A 20651-nucleotide genomic window follows, 5' to 3' on the forward strand; every position below is an offset into this window, starting at 1 on the left:
TGACCTCATCACCTCCCAAAGGCCCTTCCTAAGACCATCACACTGGGGGACACAGACATTCAGACCACAGATGGCCCTGATGACTTATGCCCCACCCAACAGCACCTCACCAGCTCTGCACCAGCCAGTTAGTGGGGGTGTTTGTGGGGTGTCTTCTAGGAAAGGTCAGCCGTCCAGGTTGGGCTTCCCCATGTGCCCCCCGCAAAGAGGGCCCTTCCAGTCTTCCTCCCCAACCTGTCCTCTGTCCGCTGAGACACAGTTGGCATTGCCGCCTGTGATCCCCACTGCACCAGACTCTGCTTAGCGTGTGAGCTGAAAGTAGGGCCAGGAGTCCCTCTCAGCCCCGTGATGCCTGGTTCCATCATGTGAACTCACCCTTGGGGCCCCATCTTGTAGAGAAATGGCGTCTCAGTTTAGGGCATTTGTTTTAGTCATTTTCCAGCAACCTGTGCGATTGTCTGGAGGGGTGACCTTGAGGGTGGAAGGAGTCAGGTAAGTGGGGAGTCTGGGTCATACTGGAAAGACGTGAGCCCGAATGCCCCCTGAGAAGAGACTGCATTTGATGATGCTGACAATCACTGACGCTTCGCTTTTCGACAGAGTGGATCCTGTGCCTCTGTGGGAGAGTGGTGAGCAGACGGCCCATTTGTTTCCAGCAGTGTTCTGATGTTCTTGGCACTGGGATTTAGGAGACACAGCCGACAGAACTCCCATTCCTAGCGCGTGAAGATGATGCCAGTGTTCTGCCATTCTTCACTGGTGGGGGATGCCCCGGGGCCCAGGTGGCATCACTGACTCCTACCCACCCCAGGGTATCCCGGGGGAGCTGAGAACTGGCAGGAATGTTGCTGCTTGGGGTGGAGAGTGCAGCCTCGCTGTGAGCCGCTCAGACTCCATGAGGCCGACATAGTCCTTCTGAAAAGAGCGTTTCTCTTTGCTGAAAGGAATCTGATACACTTGCAATAATTTATAGCCGAGGTCCTCTGTTTTACATCTGAGCAAAGGATTTTTTTTCTTTTTCTGGCTAGTCTTCTTTTCAGATATGCGAAAGGGATGAAAATAGTCCAGATTTGGGCAGGTGAATTATTCTTCCAGTAAGCTAATGTTGATAGCGCATCTGAAAAAAAAAAGAGAGAAAAGGCTCATCTAGCAGAATGGAGTTTATGGACAGGGGAAAGGGCTTGTGATTCATTTACATGTTCTAAGTACTATCAGGAAAGCTAAGAAACCAAGACTGGATTGTGTCCCCCCAGACCCCCGACCCTGATCCCTGCCACCAAATTCATGTCAACACAACCCCCAGTGTGACTGTATCTGGAGGTGGCATTTTCAGGAGATAAGTAAGGTTCAATGAGGTCATAAGGGTGGGGCCCTAATCCAGTAGGACCGTGGCCTTCCCAGAAGAGCAAGCTCTCTTGTCTCCACATGAGGACCCGGTGAGAAGGCACCTCTGCAAACCCGGAGGAGAACCGAATCAGCTGGCACCTTGAACTTGGACTTCCAGCCTCCAGAACAGTGAGAAATAAGCTTCCGTTATTGAAGCCACCTGGACTGTGGTATTTTGTTATGGCAAACTAATACAGAAGGAAATGAGTTAAGCCGGGCTATTTTTCAAAAAGGATGACTGATGGAACATGAACACCAGTACTCAAGCTTGTGTTTGAGCCAAATACAAGCATTCCCATTTATTTATCTTTTTTAATGGTCTTTTCTTTTTTCTTTTTTTAAAAATAGCTTTGTTGTACAGTAAGCTGTACATTTATGAAGTGCTCAGTTGATGAGTTCTGATGTACAGGAGCTTCTCTGGTGTTTCAGACAGTAGAGAATCTGCCTGCAGTGCAGGAGACCCAGGTTCAATCCCTGGGTCAGGAAGATCCCCTGAAGGAGAAAATGGCAACCGGCTCCAGTCTTCTTGCTTGGAAAATTTCATGGACAGAGGAGCCTGGCGGGTTACAGTCTGTGGGGCCTCAAAGAGTGGGGCAGGACTGAGCAACTGAGTACACGGAACCTTCCGCACATAAAATAACGAGCATGCATCCATCAGGCCGGAAGTTTCCCCATAGCTTTTTGTGGTCCCTCCTCCTTCCCTTCTCTTTCCCCATCCCTAGGTAACTACTGGGCTGCTTTCTTTTACAATCAACTAGTTTGCGTTTTCTAAAATTTTATATAAACAGACTCATAGAGCATATGTTCTTTTTCACCCTCTCCTCACCCCCCCACCCCACAGTCTGGCTTCTTTTACTCAGCAACACTTCTGAGAGTCATCCAAGGCCTGTGTATTGATAGTTTATTCCTTTTTACTCCTGAGTACGGTTTTATGGATATACACCGTTAACTTGGCCATTTGCCTATTAATGGACATTGGGTTGCTTCCACTAGGTAGGTAAGTATTTAACTTTTTAAAAAGTGCCAAATTGTTTTCTGAAGTGACTATATCATTTCACACCCCACCAGCAGTTATAATAACTCCAGTTCTCCCATATTCTTACCAACACTTGGTATGGGCAATCTTCCTTTTTTAAATTGAAGTATAGTTGATTTATAGTATTATATTAGTTTCAGGTGTGCAGGATAGTGATTCAGTATTTTTGCAGGTTATACTCTTTATTAAAAGTTATTATACAATAATGGCTATAATTCCCTGTGCTATATTATGTAATATATCCTTGTTGCTTATCTATTTTATACTATTGTAATAGTTGGTATCTCTTAATCTCATGCTCCTAATTTGTCCCTCACCCCTTCCCTTACCCCTCAGTAACTACTGGCTTGTTGTCTATATCTGTGAGTCTGTTTCTGTTTGGGGCTTCCCTGGTGGTTCAGCTGGTAAAGAATCTGCCCACAATGTGGGAGACCTGGGTTCGATCCCTGGGTTGGGAAGATCCCCTGGAGAAGGGAAAGCCTACCCACTCCAGTATTCCGGCCTGGAGAAGTCCATGGACTGTATAATCCATGGGGTCGGAAAGAGTTGGACACAACTGAGCAACTTTCAGTTTCTGTTTTGCATATATATTCATTGTATTATTTTTTAGATCCCACATACAAGCGATGTCATAAAATATTTGTATTGTGTGATGTCTCTCTGCCCGATTTATTTCACTAAGCATAATATTCTCTCAGTCCATCCACATGGCTGCAGATGCAGAATTTCATTTTCTTTTATGGTTGAGTAAATATTGCATTGTGTGTGTGTGCGCACACATGTGAGCACACACACACACACGCCACATCTTCTTTGTCCGTTTGTCTGTTGATAGGCATTTAGGTTGCTCCTGTGTCTTGGCTACTGTAGACAATGCTGCTGTGAACAATACATGGGGTGTATGTATCCTTTTAAATTAATGCTTTTATTTTTTCTGACCATCCAGGAGTAGATTAGTTTTAATTTAGGGGCCTCCATACTGTTTTCCATCGTGTCTTCACCAGTTTACTTTCGCACTAACAGTGTGTGAGTGTTCTCTTTTCCTTACCTCATCTCCAGCAATTGGTATCTGACTGTTTGATGATAGCCATTCTGACAGTCATGAGGAGATATCATTATTGTTTTGATTGCATTTCTTTAATAATTGGTGATGTTGAACATCTTCCCGTGTGCCTGTTAGCTGCCTGTAAGTGTTCTTTGGAAAAACGTCAGTTGAAATCTTCTGCCTATTTCTGATTGAGTGTCTTTTTGTTTTTTCTTTTTGATATTGAGTTGTCTGAGTTCTTTGTATAGTTTGGATATTAATACCTTGTCAATCCGTCATTTCTAGATATTTTCTCCAATTCCATAGGTTTTCTTTTTCTTTTGTCCATGGTCTCCTTTGCTTTGCAAAATCTTTTAATTAGGTCCCATTTGTTTATTTTTGTTTTTATTACCATAGATCCAGAAAAATATTACTATGATTTATGTCCGAGAGTTCTGCCGGCGTTCTTTTATAGGAGTTTTATGATTTCAGGTCTTACGTTTAATCCATTTTGGTCTTTAATTCCCTTTGAGTCATTTTTATATGGTGTGAGCTGATATTCTAATCTCATTGTTTTACATGTGCCTGTCTCATTTTCCCAGCATCAGTTGAAGAGATTTTTTTCCATTGTATGCTCTTGGCGCCTCTATATCTTTAGACTAATTAACTGTACAGGCATGGATACTGGGCTCTCTAGTCTGTTCCACTGATCTACGAGTCTATGGTCTATGGGACCTGTGTGTCTGTTTTTGTGCCAGTACCATACTGTTTTGATTACAATAGCTTTGTAGTATAATCTGAAGTCTTGAGAGGGTGATACCTTTAGCTTTGTTCTTTTTCCCCTATTGCTTTGACAATTCAGGGTCTTTTATGGTTCCATATGAATTTTAGGATTATTTGTTCTAGTTCTGTGAAAAAAAACGTCATGGATGTCTTAATAGTAATTTCATGAAATCTGTAGATTACTTTGGGTAGGATGGCCATTTTAACCATATTAATTCTCCCAATTTAAGAGCACAGGATATGGCAGTCCTTTTATTTTTGGCGTATCGGTAGGAGTGTGGTAGTGTCTCCCTTTATCTTTTGCATTTCCCGAATGATTCATGATCAGATGGTTAGTTTGTGATCACTGTATATTTGTTTTAACCTGATAAAAATACAACACAAAGAGAACTCTAAGAATCTACATCATTTCAGTATATTATTACTATTACGTGAAACATTGGGAATGACCGCCCTCAGTAGGGAATGATGCAACAGTGTGATGACCAGCAGCATTCACCTGAGGTGGACTTGTAGTCACTAACGTGGAAAACACTCATGATAAAGTAAGGGGGCAGAAAAGGCAGGTTGAACAGTTCATGTATAGCTGTGTCTCGTGTGTGTGTGTGTGTGTGTGTGTGTAGAGAAAAAGGGAGTGAGGGGGCACTGTATGGGAATGGATGAGATCTTGAAACCCTGTGTTGTTAGACGAGTTCATTTCCAGTTTTTCATAAATTCTAAAGCAGGCTCTAACAGATGTCTTCCTTCCCGTGGCTGTTTGTGTAAGGTGCGTCTCCCGTGGTGGAGCTGCTGTGTCAGTGAATGTAGAGCTAAACCTTTGAACACACGAGTCCGTGTGGACTTTATTTTGCTTCACTAATTGTCTGCATGGTGCCAGAGCCACACCTTCCAGCTCCTGTGCTTTATACCTTTATCTGGCAGGACCATGTTTTGCACCCCAGCCTAACTGTTCTTCGATTCCAGAATTTTTCTACCATTCCCAGGTGGTTTTCTTCCAGGTGAACTTCAGAATCATTTCCAAAGTTTAAAGAAACTCTTACAGGGGTCGTTGGTATTAGTTATCAGTTCTTGTATATTTCAGGGAGAAGTGACATCTTCACACAGTCGGGCTTCCTCCCACCTGGAAATGTGGTCTCTTCTGTGACCGAAAAGCATTCACTTAGGTTCCTAAGCATTGGATTGTGTTTCTTACATAAAGCCTTACTGTATCTTAAATATATTAGATATTTTACACATGTATTTTTTTTGCTGTTATCAATGGGATTATTTTACACTGTCAGTTTTAATGACCGTTGCCACATCGGAAACTATCAATTTACAGAATTTGGAAACTAGCCAACTTGGTGAATTTATTTCTCAGTTTTTTTTTCAGCTAATTGTATTGAGTTCTTCGGGTAGACAGGTGTACATACTGTCATACCATCAACCAGTCCTGTGTTTTTTTTGTTAGCATCTTCTGGATCTAGGTTAAACATTGATGATACTGTCAGTGCTTCAGTAACAGTACTGTCAGCTGCTCTTGCAAAGAAGTCCAAAACCTGAGTGCCACCCTAAGACTGAAGTTTCTTGCTCACGAATCAGTTCTGCAATGGTGGGTCCAGATTGGGCTACTGACGTTCACATGATCGTTCCACAGGCTCAAGCCAGGGACCCTGCCGTCCTTAACACCTGGCTTCCAGCATTTACTGACATTCTGTCCTGCCAGAAGGGGGAGGAGCATCGAGGTGTGTGCTTGGATTTTAATGGCACAAGCTGCAGTGTGTGGGCTCAGTCACATCTGACCCTCTGTGACCCCATGGCACATGCTACTTCCACGCATGTCTGCAAGGGAGAAAAATGCTCAGCTGGTGCAGCGTCCCTGGCCCAGCTATACCCCTTACCGCAGAAGGGGACTCGATTCAGGTGGGCAGTTCCTGCCCCTGCCCACCTCCCCACCCCACCCCACCCCCGGCGTGCACCAACGTTAAGGGGAGTGCCTCAGCCGGGCAGGTACATTGTATTGCTTGCCTCATCAAGGGCCAGTTTGTTCCTTATTCACTGACCTTAATAACTTCTTATCTCTATATGGCAAGAAATGTATTACTATGTTCATTTCATTACCTGATCAGTTTGTAAGGTATTGATTGCTTTTATCCAAGCCACACCGTTCTGCCTTATGTTTTACTCGTGTGCTTTCAGTGATTATTATCTGACTTTAAGTCACATCCTCCCAGCACCTGAGATACGCCCCGGAATTGAACATGTTGTGCTAAGGTGTGCTGGGTCAGAGGTTGTGGGGTGAAGGAAGGAACGCTGAGCTTAGGAGCAGAGCCCTGGGGCTCAGGGGCAGGCTCCACACTTTGCAGCTTAAGGCCAACGTGGCGGTCACCCACCCGGCCATCCCGCTTCCTCCTCGTCGAGAGCACCCAGGCGTGTCTAGGGATCAGGTGGCGATGCACTGCAGGATGGTAGCCCCTGCCTTCCAGCCTCAGTGGAGTTAAATTATTGTGGAGGACTTAATCCTAGTAATTCCATTATCCTTGGCACTTGGCAGGAATTAATCCAGACGTGATCTCTGACCGTGAGGTGTGGCTGTGTGGTTTCGGGAGAGGATTTCCTCTAATACAGAGAGACAAGAAAGGAACAGACCTTTTTTTTTTTTTTTTTTTTTTTTGCTTTTCTATGTAGTCATGTGAGAATTTAATGCCTGGTATGCAGCGGATCTCTGAGGTTATGGCAGGGAAACTGAAGAGAAGTCAGTTTACTGTTGGGAGTATACAAGCATGAAAGCGTTCCTTTAGGATGTCACTGAGCTCTTGCATTGATCAAACACAGAAGTAGGCTCGTCTGGACCAGGGTTTCTCGGCCCAGCGATGTTAACCTTCTGTGATCCCTGTACCACCAAGGAAGCCCCGCATCTCTTCCCTGAGATGGGGAGAGTCAGATACCCTTCTCTGTACATTCCAAAAGCCCCCTGTCTGATCTGCAACCTTGGACCATCTGTAACCTGTGGGAGCCTGTTTCCTCTGTGGGCTGATGCAGGTACACTTGCTTCTTGACAGTATGGTGTGTGTATGTGTGTGTGTTTCTTCGTAACAATAGGGGGTGTGTGTGTGTGATGCTTCTTGACAGTAGGGGGGTGTGTGTGTGTGTCCTTCATGGACGCAGTGTCCTCTGTGTGTGTGTCTTTCGTGGATGCAGAGTGTCTGTGTGTTGTGTGTGTACACGCACGTGTGTGTGTCCTTCATGGATACAGAGTGTCCTGTGTGTGTGTGTGCGCACGTGCACGTGTGTGTGTCCTCATGGATGCAGTGTCCTGTGGTGACCTTTTCCCCGCCGCCGGCATTGGCATGGTTCTGGCCGGAATCAGTCTTTATGGAGTAACTGCCGAGGATTTTGTCTCCGTGTCCGCACAGTCTTCATCCTGCGTACGGACCCCCCTCACGTCTCCGGGGAGACTGTGTTCCTCCAGCACCTGCCCTGTGCCCACGCCCTGTGCCCGCCGCGCTCTCTGCCTCTCAGTCCCAAGTGTCCCCGGCAGCTTTGTAGATGCTGGGTTTGGAGGAAGGAGGTGACGTCGGGCTCAAGCCGACCTGGAAAGAGGGAGCCAGGCCCTCGGGCCTCGGCCATCACCGCTGGGTGAGCTGTTGGCAGCCCCACCACCCACCCCCAAGTGGCTCCATTCAGCATCGCCTGCTTCCACGCAGGAGCTCACCCCAGGACGGGGGAGCCAGACGGGGTGGGCTTCTGGCCAGACGGCGCTGTGCCGGAGAGGTTCAGCCCCGACCTGAGGCTGAACTACCATCCCTGGCGCTGTGGCCACCCCTGCTGGTCGCCCACCCCTGGTGCCTCCCAGTGTGTGGGGCCCTTGTGGGCCAGGGGCGCTCAAGCACCGGGGAGAGCGCGTCCCGTTCTGCTCCAGCGGGTGTGGGGCGGTCCGGAGGTGCCCCTGGGACTTAGTCCCAACACAGTCTCACTTGAGCACGCCAGTTCTCTTCTCCCTCGTGTTGTGACGTTTGAAGAATGTTGAGTTCTACCAGTAAAGCTTTTCTGTCTGAAGCCTCTTGGGAATTTGTAACGAGACTCTTACACGCCACATCTTCTTTCTTCCCTCCCAGCTCTTGACTTTTGACAAGTTGGTTATTAGGCTTTTGGTTTGTCTGTCAAACCTTTCATTTGTATGTGGATTAAAATAAGTTTAAAGAGCAGAAAAACAACATGTTTCCAGACATTTCACCATCTGTGTGTCTAAATGGTAGGCTTGCGTTTATTATTGAATCCGTGTATACGTGGTGGTTAATTACTTCAGCCATCTCTGCATCACGTATGTCTCAGGGTTTAGACTGTACTCGGAAGGGTGTATTTGCCCCTTGTGTTCATTTGCCTTTCATGTGGTTTACTGTAGAGCTCAGTTGCCCTGACCTTCACGGTTTTCCATCACTCCCTGCCTCCCCCCTCAGTATAGTGATTGCCTTTAGTGAATCCCTGTTATACACTTCTCACCCATTATTTTTCAAACCGAGAATCCTCCAAAATCCTCCACTCCTTTTACTGATAAAGGCACCGAATGAAGCTCGGGCTGTTCCGCATACGGTGTTTCAGCCCCAGCGGCCCATCCAAGTCCACAGAGTGGGGCAGGGGAGTGGTTGGCATGTGGACATGAGGGAGGCCCAGGACCTGTCCTGCAGTCAGCAAAGAATCAAGTCTGGAAACCCAGAAAGCATCACAGTAGCCCCTGAAGTTCCTAAACTGGGGGTGGAGGAACAGGGAAAGGAGGTGTAGTGATGAGCGCAGTGGATCCTCCAGCCCACACGTCCTAAATTCAGCAGAGAGGAAGCAGAGGGGCGCGTGCGAGCCCACGTGTCGTAGCCTCTCCCTTTGGGAGGCAGCAAAGCGTTCGTCGGGCTGTTTCGAGAAGAGTTTTCTGGCCTAGTGTCGGACTCTCGAGTCCCGTCAGCCGGGAGGCTGGGGTGGTCGTGTCCCATGTGCGTGCACATGCCTGCACACGCGTGAGATCCTGACGCCCTGAGGGGCGGGAGTGGACTCAACACCGCGGAGGCCTTGGCTCCCTTTGGAGTCTGGTCCACGGGACCAGCCTGAGAGCAGGTGATGGCGCGTTTTCTGTTAATAATGCGAGAGGACAGGCGGCAGCCTGGGACAGGCTGGACGGCCGGCGAGGGCCCGAGAGCTCCCACCGGCTGCCCCCATCGGAGCCCGGGATCTCCATCGCGTCGCCCCTGCCCTCGGCTTCCTGGTCTTTCTCGTGTGTGAGGCCCGCCAGGTCCTCCCTCCGTGGCCGAGCTCGCCGCACAAGCTGATAAAAACGAGTTTCTGAGACTCGCCGAGCGGAGCCCAGGCCCAGGGCTTGATGTGGTGGGTTTTGGCACACATGGTTGATTCGTCCTCTCTGTGCACCATAAGGTCTCTCCAGGTGTGGAGAGGCTCAGTCTTCAGTCCGTTCTTCCTGTGCCATCAGCGTGCTATTTGTTCAGAAAGTACCAATGAACGCAAACTCCAGCGGTAAGGTAAACCGGATGCAAAAGAAATAATCTTAAGAAAATTTTAAAAGAGAAAAAAAATGTGTCCTAATGGGTCTCTAACAGATGCAGGAGGCTGAGTGAACCGCCACGTCCCAGGCTCTGCTTTATTGCTGGGACCACGCGGCATGGATGAGAACCAACTCACTGAGGGCTCAGCTCTGCAGGCTTGCTCTCAGCGTTGATCAGAAAGCAGTATAGCGACATGCGAGTCAAGGACCTTTTTCAGCAGGAGGCTTGTCCTTTAGGAAGGAGTTGTACCCGTGTCACTCCCCCGGCTCCCCCATGAAAACCGAAGCTGGCCTCGCTGGCTACCTGGGATCCTGGCCCCCTGCCTCGGCTCTCAGAGGCCGTGGTGACATGCCAGTCTCCCCACCTGCCTCCTGCCCGCCCCAAGCGGGTGCGGTGGCAGGTCACTGCCACCTTAGGGCAGGCTGGACGCTCTCCGGCGAGGCCTGCTTTAACGCGGCAAGTCCTGGCGGTCTGTCCATACTCAGTGTCTGTCCTGTTTTTTATTCCATCTGAAGGGCACCGCTGCTGTCCCCTGGCAAGTATTTAGCGGGTGTTCAAGCTTGTGCCACCTGGCCAGTGTGACTCACCGTGCAGCTTCATTTTTGTGGCATGAAATGAACATCCTTATAAAGATGACGGACTTACAGAAGGAAGACACGCAAGGCCGTACCATCTGCTTGACAAGAGCCGGGGTTTTAAATTGGCTTCCTCAGCATCCCTTTATAGATGAGCATCAGGCATCCTGAGGTCAGCACTAACACTGGGAAAACAGGTCTGGGCTGTCTCCTTTGGGAACTTTTATTTATTTTTATTTTCAGATTAATTTGTATTAGAGTATGGAGAAGGAAATGGCAACCCGCTCCAGTGTTCTTGCCTGGAGAGTCCCATGGACGGAGGAGCCTGGTGGGCTGCAGTCCGTGGGATCACAAAGAGTCGGACACGACTGAGCGACTAACACACGCATATTAGAGTGTAGTTGCTTTTCAACATTGTGTTAGTGTCCACTGCACAGCAAAGTGAATCAGTCAGCCATATACATGGATCCACTCTTGTTTAGACTCTTTTCTCATATGGCTCATTAGACTATTAAGTAGAGTTCACTGTGCCATACAGTAGGTCCTTGTTAGTTATCTGTTTTGTATATAGCAGTGTGGGCATGTTTTCTTCTAGGAATTTTTAAAGGAAACATTTAAAAATTTATTTTAAAGGTTAGAGCATTTTTAAAATGTAATTTAACTCTCCCCTCACCCATATTATTAAATTACCCTAGCATTTTTAAAATTGTGATTAAAATACACATAACATAAAATTTATCATCTTAACCATTTCCAAATATATTGAGTTACTTTTCAATTCCACGACTTGCCCTTTTGGAATTTTTAATCATGTTTCTTACATAGAGCTGTTTTAATCACGCTGGGAGTCCTGGAGAATATCAGACTGTCAGACTGGATAATGTCAGAGTGAAACAAAAGAGAAGCATGGACATTGCCTTGGGTGGAGTGAAGTGAGGCACTTCCTGGTCTCTATTAATGGAGCTCAGATGTGCTTCAGAGCTTTTCTTTGCAACTTATATTTTGTATTTTATTATTTTGTTCTAAGATCAGTCTGCTGAGCCTATGAATACAATGAGGTTAATACTATTGTAATTATATCTTAATTATAGCTCAAGGAATACTGTAAAATAATACACTGCCTGGGTGAAACAAATAAGGAAGTTTAATTTCCTGTCTAATCATATTTTTCCTTTCTGGTTAGCATGTTAAAAAGTAATTTTGAAAACATGGCCATGTTTTCCTTCCCAATTCATCTATTTCCTTGAGATATTTATTCTACACTTGTAGAAGAGCATTTCACTCTAAGCAAAGAGTCAGACAGGACTGAGAGACTGGACTGAACTGATACATTGTTTTCATTCAGTGTTCCTGTGTGTGTGTATGTGTGTATTAAGCTTATTGGCCAGTCACTTTGGGTTTCTGTTTTCCTAAAGAACACAACCCAAACAATGAAGCTTCCCTGGAAATGTTTCCTGAGCTTAGCTCACTGGAGAAGTGTCTTGCCAAAGTGAAATGACTGGATGGAGGCTGGAAAGAGGAAGGCCGAGTCAGGGTCGGCCTCCCTGACCTGAACCGGGTCCAGTCTTGGCGGCTCTTGAGCAGCTCGAGGGGCAGGAGAAGGGAATCGGGTGTTTTCAAGCCCTAGCCAGTGGGACTCAGTTCTGGGGTGCAGAGGGGGCAGCTATTTTGCTAATTAAAGGGTAAGAAACTCTCACTCTCGAGAGGCTGGACGAGTCCCTGGGTCCCTTCAGGGCTGTTAAAAAAGAGGCCCTTTGCTCTCTGGTCAGGAAAGAGTGTTCAGTTTAATGCAAGGTGTGGACGTCACTCAGGAGTTCGTGGTCCTTGCAGCTCAAGACCGGTCCGGCCAGAGCAGCTAGGTGAGCACAGTATTCATTTCTTTCCTCGTTTTTGGTGGTGAAATACACATAAAGTAAAATTGACTGTTTTAACTCTTTCTGAGCGTGCAGTCCAGTGACACGCAGCGTCCTTCACTGCAGCCATCAGCACCATTCATCCCAGAACTTTTGCCTCTTCCTGAGCTGGAAACTCCCTGTCCATTAAAGTCCTGTCCACCTCCGTTCCCCCCTCTCCCCAGCCCCTGGCCACCACCAGGTACTTTCTGTCTCTATCACTAGACTGCACTAGAAAGCTCGTGTAAGTGGGATCATAGAATATCTTTGACTTTTTGTGTCTGGCTTATTTCATGCCGTGTCTTCAAGGTTCATCCATACTGTAGCACATGTCAGGATTTCCTTCCTTTTTAAGGCTGAATAATATTCCATTCTGCGTACAGACCACGTTTGTTCGACCATTCATCCATTGATGGGCTCCTGGGTGGTTTCCTCTTTGGGGTGCTGTGAATTGTAATGCAGTGAACATGGATGTGCACATAGCTGTCTGAGGCCCTGCTTTCAGTTCTTCTGGGTGTCTGCCCCAAGATGGAGCTGCTGGATCAGATGGTGTTAATAATTTGGTAAACAAGTCAAGTGTTTAATACTGTGAGGAGCACAGCGGCCGACGCATCTTATATTCCAAGCAGCAGTGCACAGCACTCAGTTTTGAAACCTCCTAGGACAGAGTTGCTCCGAGGAGAAGGTCTCCTTCTTCAAAAGCAGCAGAAGCTGAGGGCACCAGGAGCCCATCAGGCTCCTTCCAGAGGAGCTGCAGCAGAACGCCCCCCACCCCCGACTTCCCACTGAGCAGTGTCTTAGTGGGCTGGCCATGCTGGCCAGACGCTTAGCTCATGCCCAAGGGTGACAGCACTGGTGCTGGAGTTAACAGCCCACAAGCAGAGGTGCTTCTGAATCAAGGGTGTCTGGGTGAAGAAAGCCGCCAGGGCTGAACCAGCCCTCGGTGCTTGGAATACGTAACAGCCAGAGTGAGGAATACATCTTTAGATAACTCCTGTCCTAACTTTGCCTTAAAAACATGGAGCTGATTCTCTCCATGCATTAGTCCTCAGTGAGATAGCGGGAAAGTCTCATGAAAGTAGAGACTGTATATATATATATATATATATTTTTTTTTTTTTTTTAATATATTAGGTATGTATGTATTTGGCTGCACCAGGTCTTAATGGCATCACATGGATCTTCTGTCTTCATTGCAGCATACGGAATCTTTAGTTGCAGCATGCGGAATCTAGCTCCCTATCCAAGGATTAACCTAGGCCCCCTGCATTTGGGAATGCAGAGTCTTAGCCACTGGGGTGTGTGTGTGTGCTCAGTCGTGTCCGACTCTGTGACTCCATGGACCATGGCCCGCCAGGCTCCTCTGTCCATGGAATTCTCCAAGCAAGAATACTGGAGTGGGTAGCCTTTCCCTTCTCCAGGGGATCTTCCCAACCCAGGGATTGAACCCGGGTCTCCTCCATTGCAGGCAGGCTCTTTACCACCGAGCCACCTGGGAAGGTGATTTTTCCAGTAGTCACGTACGGATGTGAGAGTTGAACCATAAAGAACGCTGAAGTGCTGAAGAATTGATGCTTTCAAACTGTGGTGATGGAGAAGACTCTTGAGAGTCCCTTGGACAGCAAGGAGATCAAACCAGTCAATCCTAAAGGAAATCAACACTGAATATTCATTGGAAGGACTGATGTTGAATCTCTAATACTTTGGCCACCTGATGGGAATAGCCAACTCATTGAAAAAGACCCTGATGCTGGGAAAGATTGAGGGCAGGAAGAGAAGGGGGCAGCAGAGGATGAGATGATTGGATGGCATCATCGATTCAGTGGACACAAGTTTGAGAAAATTCCAGGAGATAGTGAAGAACAGGGAAGCCTGGTTTGCTGCAGTCCATGGGGTCGCAAAGAGTCGGACACGACTGAGTAACTGAACAACAGTTCCTCAAACGTTCTTCTTAAGACATCTAACAAGTGTCCTTATTTGCTTTTGTGACAATAAAAGACATTATTTGTAAGTGATTGGATTTCAGTCAGTTCTTTTAAAATGCAGTGCATTTTGTCTCCATCTTTAAATCTAATGCTTAACAATCAGCTTGTCATTATAATAAGAGGAGATGCTTGTTGATTGCTTACACTGTGGTAGACTTGGTGCTAATTTGTCATGCTGCTTGCAACTTTGTGAGGCTCCTTTATTCCTGTGAAACTGCAGCCCAGTAAGGTTAAGGGGTTTACCCAACAGAGGATGGAACTGAAATTTCAGACTCTGACCCTGATAACCTCTGTCTCATTGTTTGTGTAACCTCAGTTTTGAAGTACTTACTAAATGCCAGCCTCTGTGAGAAGTATGTTAATAAAATCACTATGACCCAGGCACTATTTTAGCCCCATTATTCGTGATGAGAGTGGTACAGAGGGCAATCTGTATCACAGCTGCTCCAAGGAGCAAGCTTGCCAAGACTGTCTGGCCAAATCCTGACTGAACCCAGTTCATGATCTCTGGGTCTCTGCTCTACTCCTGAACCTGTGTGCTTTCATCTAACTGGCCAAGCTGATGGGTGAAAAGAATAGCATTTCACAGAGGTTTTAATTTGTATTCTTTTTAATCAGGATGAGCACCTTCTCATTTTTCTAAGAACTGATTCTTTCCTTTGTTCTCTGTTGTTCAGTTGCTCTGTTGTTTCCAACTCTTTGCGACCCCATGGACTGCAGTGTGCCAGGCTTCCCTGTCCTTCACCATCTTCCGGAGTTTGCTCAAACTCGTATCTGTTGAGGCGGTGACGCCATCCTCTGTTGGCATCTCATCCTCTGTTGTCCCCTTTGTTCTTGCTGGTCTTCAAATCAGACAGCTTCCTTTGTCTTCAGCGTACCTGTCGCTCAGAGGCCCTGACTCGGGTATGATGTGTTTGCTTGGATTCGCGTGGGCAGAGTACAGTGAACAATCCATTCCACGTGTTCTAGCCAGGGCCTTGGTTCTCAGTTATGTTTCTTTTAAAAAATTAAATGGAGTAACAAATTTAAATGAGAAAGCAATAGCAACCAGCCTTGTTCATTTGGAATGAATGGCTGTGCTTCCTTGTAATTCCATTTATATGGGAAGATTTGTATCAGTCAGTAGAGGGGAGGTTATGCCATGGTAACGAACAATTCCCCCAAACAAATAGCTCAGTGGTTTTCACAGCGTGGTTGAGTTCTGCCTCTGTGGGTCAGGGGGTGGTTTCTGCTGTCTGTAATTCCTTAGGGGCCCAGTCTGGGAGGGGCTGCAGTTCGTGGCGGGGTCTCCACGATCTTAGAAGCAGGGAAAGAAGACCCATTGGGCTTTGAAGTTGGCCTCTAAAGCCTGTACTGGGAGTGACACATGATTCCACTCAGCTCACTGGCCAGGGTAGGTCACGGTGCCCACACCGGTGTTCAGAAGGGTGGAGAAATGAGATCCTGCTGATGTACAGCCCTGGGGCCGGGGGCGGGGAGGGGGGGGCAGAGACAAACACTTTTGGGTCCCAGGTGACCCCCTTAGGAGCGGCAGCCCATCTTCTGCACCTCAAGTAGCAGAAGTCCTGAGACTGTGCTGAGCAGAAGTGAGATTGTGACTTAAACAGCAAGAGCTCTGCCTGACGGACATAACAGGCGAGGCCAGAGCTGGCTCTCCTCCTCTGGGATCGGGGCGAAAGCCCAGGACCCAAGTACCAAGAGGCCAGTGGGTCACAGACACGGTTTCCTAAGAGCCTTGTCGTCAGGACCGGCCAGCTCACCCCTGTCGAACCTGGGTGGTGCGCTCCCATTCCACCTGCTTTTCTGTGTGTTCGAAAGGCATCAGATGCGCTCTTTCCTGTGTGTTTCCCACGGTCGTTTTCTCTCGGCCTCGACACCTCAGTTCTCACCTGCTGTCAGAGCTTGTTTTACCAGGTCACTGCCTCAGTTTTTTTTTTCTTGGACATGAGCACATTAAAAGACACTGGTTGGCTTTCCCTTTCATTTAAGTCATCCAACACTTACAAATAATATTTTAAGGTATTTCTTGATGATCTCGAGGTGTTTTTTTTTTTTTTTCCTTTAGAGGTAGTTTTATTGAATTTGAAAGTTCAGTTTACTCTGTGGTTCTGGGGGAAAATGTCATGTTCCTTCTTTTCCCTTTACCTCCCGCACAGCCTCAGTGTGTGTTTTAGAGGTGCGATCGTTTTCCTTGCTTCTAGAAAGCAAGCTGTCAGGGGCCGGAGACCACACGGCTCTGACACACGTCGGGTGATGTTCCTGTGAGCTGTCTGCCTGGGAGGGGTCACTGTGCAGAGAGAGGTTCCGAGAACAGCAGAGGAAGAAGACAGATCCAGCCCCACACAGCTCACGCAGCTAAGCCCGGGAGAGGACGGTGCTTAGCTCCACGCTGCCCATCAGCGACACGTGGAACCCGATGGAATACAGCTACACGGGCACCCTGCCCTGGGGCGGGGGGACCCTCCTGCCTCCTTGAGTAGGTGCTGAGCTGAGTCCAGTGAGGGCACATTCAGGCAGAGCTGGTGGGGGGGTGGGCGGCGGGGGGCAGGCAGGGGCCTGTGGTGGACCTGCGTTGTTAGCAAGTTTGAATCCGAAGCATTGAGAGGTGGGGGGAGTCGGCCGTGGAGGCCTTCTTGAGCGGCTTTGCGAGAAGCGTGGACTTCACCCTGTCAGCTTTCGGTAAATATTTGTGTGAGTCATGTGGACTGTTCCGTGGTAAGGGCAGACATTTGGTGTATAAGACTGAGTCACGAGGACCCACCCAGTGCTCTTGGAGAGGCCACTCGATGCTGTGAAGAACAGCATGGACCTGCCTCCGGGAGGGAGGCGCCCTGTTAGGAGGAAATCCACCCACCGTATTTCTCGGGCGTGGCGAATGCCCAAGAATGCCCTAGCACAGACCAGGTCCACAGTCCTGGCTTCTCAGGTGGTGGTAGCGGTAAAGAACCTGCCTGCCAGTGCAGGAGATACAAGAAACACAAGTTCCAGCCCTGGGTCGGGAAGATCCCCTGGAGGAGGGCGTGGCAACCCACTCCGGGATTCTTGCCTGGAGAATCCCACAGAGGAGCCTGGTGGGCTACCATCTATGGGGCCGCAAAGAGCTGGACATGACTGAGTGATTTAGCACGCACATAGGCCCGTGTCCTGCTGGAGGAGGCCCACTCGGGGTGGGGTGGGGGGAGGGCTGTTATTCCACACCAGCAGGGATTTGACTTTCTCCTGTGGAACTGACCGGCGAAGACGTCGGGAGTCCTGGCCTAGAAGCACGGCTCCCCATCTCTGCTGGGTGCCCCACCTCCAACCCCCTAAACCGCACTCAGAACACCTGGCCATGAAGCGCAGCTGGGAGGAGGTTGATGGGAAATGCAGGCCTTCTGCGGCTCACAAACAAGGCTCTTCTCGGGGACGGGGAGGTCTGTGTTCTGCTTGGTCGCAGGTGTAGACTGGAGGCTTCCCCAGACAGAAGCACGAGGCTTCACAGGAAGCTGGCCTGATGGAGACAGAGGCCCTTCGAAGGGATGCATGTGCTCAGTCGTGTCCGACTCTTTGCGACCCCATAGACTGAAGCCCACCAGGCTCCTCTGTCCATGGGATTTTCTAGGCAAGAATGCTGGAGTGGGTCACCATTTCCTTCTCCGTTGAAGGGACTCAAGGTCTCCCCTACTCGAATCCATGCCCTGCATCCCGTCCAGCAATGCCCGGGGATCCCCCAGCCCTGTTTCCCCGACACTGGTCACGGCCCTCAACCCTGAGCCCTCCCGAGCCATCGCTGTGTCTTCGTGTCCGGTCACACACTTCCTCTTACACCCATGCCGCGGCCTGCTGGGTTCTTCCCAGCCTCGGGGGATGTGTGCCCCTCTGTCCATGTCGCCTCCTTCTTCCTCACGTGCATCTCCTCGTGTTTTCCAGGCTCTGCAGAGTAACCTGAGGTATTCCCTGTTGCCCAGACGACTTGTCATCAGCAAGAGATTAGCCCAGTGCCTGCATCCCGCCCTGCCCAGTGGCGTGCACTTAAAAGCCCTGGAAACCTATGAGATCATCTTTAAGATCGTGGGGACCAGATGGCTGGCCAAGGATTTGTTCCTGTACAGGTAATGCTAGCTTCACCCGCCACTTCCCTGTTATTCCCCGAGGAATCCGCGTTTCAGTTTGCCAGATCAGAGAAGGAGGAACAAAGTGAAACGCAAAGGGGTGCGTCCGCTTGCCCTGAAGCCGTCCATCAGGAGGTTCCCCCAGCACCTGTCCTCCGGAGTCGGTCCTCCCTGACTTTTCCCCTGAGCTGAAATGCACTGTGTGCATGCTGCCTGTGGCCTGCCCCATGTCCACACTGGGTGGTGACCGTCCCATGACGACTGGGCTCCTCCGTCACCAACATAGACGGCTGGCTGGCTGGCCGGCCGGCCGCTCTCGGAACCCCCTGGGGCTGGCCAGCCCCTCGGAGCTTCTGAGCAGGCCTCTTATTTTCCCTCCTCTCCGTTTTTTTTCCTCTGTCCCCAAAGCTGCGGGCTGTTCCCGCTTCTGGCGCACGCAGCCATGTCGGTGAGGCCCGTGCTGCTCGGCCTGTACGAGAAGTACTTCCTCCCGCTGCAGAAGCTGCTCCTCCCGAGCCTCCAGGCCTTCGTCGTTGGCCTGCTGCCCGGCCTGGAGGAGGGCTCGGAGATCTATGACAGGTGGGTGTTGTCCAGAGCCCGTGGCTCCCCGACCCCCGGTATGGGGGTGCTGGCTTGTGTTTTGTTCCCCCGCTTTGTGAGAAACCTTTCTGTGGCGTCTCTGCCTGACGAAGTACCGCGTGCCCCTTCGAATTTTACCACGTTTCCAGGTGAGGGTCAGGAGGTAAGAAAGTTCCCCAGAGTCTCTTGGTCTGTGGGCGGCGGGGCATGGGGTTCTGCCTCTTAATGTGTCGGGTTCTGAAGTTCTCCTCCCTTCTGTACACTTGTGAACGTGAAAGCGTTTGTCGCTCAGTCACGTGTGACTCTTCAAGAGCTTACGAGCTGGAGCCTGGCCAGCTCCTCTGTCCATGGGGATTCTCCAGGCCAAGAATACTGGAGGGGTTTGCCATGCCCTCCTCCAGGGGATCTTCCTGACCCAGGGATTGAACCCAGGTCTCCAGCATTGCAGGCAGATTCTTTACTGTCTGAGCCACCAGGGAAGCCCGTTGTTTACTAGGCTGCTTCCAAATAAAAAAGCAAGGCTGGGTTTCATTGATGGGTAGGGCTCGGCTTGACGAGTTTCAGTAGCACCTTGGAGAAATTTGGCAAGCTCCCAGGCATAGAAGTTCATGCAATGGTGTCTGTTTGTTTTTATTTATTTCAATTGGAGGCTAATTACAATATTGTGGTGGTTTTGATCACTGCTTAGGATGGTAAAGTATCCGCTGGCAATGTGGGAGACCTGGGTTTGATCCCTGGGTTGGGAAGATCCCCTGGAGAAGGGAACAGCTACCCACTCCAGTATTCTGGTCTGGAGAATTCCATGGACTGCATAATCTGTGGGGTCACAAAGAGCTGGACACGACTGAGTGTCTTTCACTTTCACTAGGAATGGGAGAGAGGATTTATCCACGCAGACCATGACATATACACGGTGCCCTGTGTTTCTGGAGAATCGTAGTGTGAAAACTCAACTTCTAGGGTGTGAACTGTTCTGAATGATGCCACAGTGATGAGCCTCTCTTCACAGGACCCATTTCCAGAGCCCACGTGCAGCTGGCCGGGAGGTCTAGAAACCTGCTTGCTTGCACAAGTTTCCATTTGATGACACAAAGCCCTGCTCGAATCTTCCCCACACCAGTGACCCCAGCCATGCCACCTTTGCCTTATGGTGTCAGCTGTGGCAGGGAGTGTCAGGAGGTGTGGAGTGGAAGCAGGGAATCCATCCAAGGCCCGCTCAGAGTGCGCCCCTCAAGGAAAGCAAATAATCAGAATGTTTGCAGGATGGTCGCTGGTGACCGAGGGCATATTAAAGTCGCGAGCATCCATCCTGGCGTTTGATGTGCACTTGGCCCATTTCAGGCTTCCACTCAGAGCAGGTGGTGGCTCTCCACCTCCCCGTGGAGAATCCACCTCAGCGACGTGCCGAGTCACTAGCATCCACTTCTCTCAGAGGCAGGGTCCGTCTCGCTGTTTTAAACCTAGCCAAGTGGGCCTGTGGGTTCGGGAAGAGTCAGGGTCACACGGAGTTAACAAGCCAACCTTTACCCGACTCTGTTCTTGACTCCTAGTCCCCGGCTTTTTCTAGAAGTTCTGGTCCATTCATGTTTTCCTAATAGATGTTTACTGTAAATGCTTTTTTTCCCCCCATCATCTAAAGATGAGCACTTCAGCTCCCACAGTGTAAGGCAATTTTTTTTTTTACCTGTAAGAATGAATCACACCAGAAACCTATCAGTAGTCAGGATATTGTCATATATTCTCCTGGCTGATCAATGAATGTTCATTTGAAT

General features: G+C 49.0%; 1 protein-coding gene across 7 annotated transcripts in view; it reads left to right on the forward strand.

The window, feature by feature from the left end:
- Nucleotides 1-20651, forward strand: part of DOP1B (DOP1 leucine zipper like protein B) — a 129180-nt gene that overhangs the window by 17636 nt on the left and 90893 nt on the right. For 6 of the 7 annotated variants that reach the window (XR_014077699.1, XR_014077700.1, XM_081573051.1 and 3 more), the window contains exons 3-4: nucleotides 18119-18300; nucleotides 18709-18879. Coding sequence is in view for 4 of the 7 variants with exons in the window: in XM_081573051.1 (XP_081429177.1) it covers nucleotides 18119-18300; nucleotides 18709-18879 (353 nt within the window). In the remaining 3 variants the exon portion in view is untranslated. Of the gene's footprint in view, nucleotides 1-57; nucleotides 165-431; nucleotides 493-600; nucleotides 630-18118; nucleotides 18301-18708; nucleotides 18880-20651 lie in introns of those variants that run through there. The other variant, XM_081573053.1, reaches the window with a different exon arrangement.

This window comes from Giraffa tippelskirchi, chromosome 2 (genome assembly GCF_054371585.1).
Source record: "Giraffa tippelskirchi isolate mGirTip1 chromosome 2, T2T-mGirTip1v1.2.pri, whole genome shotgun sequence".
Lineage (NCBI taxonomy): Eukaryota > Metazoa > Chordata > Mammalia > Artiodactyla > Giraffidae > Giraffa > Giraffa tippelskirchi.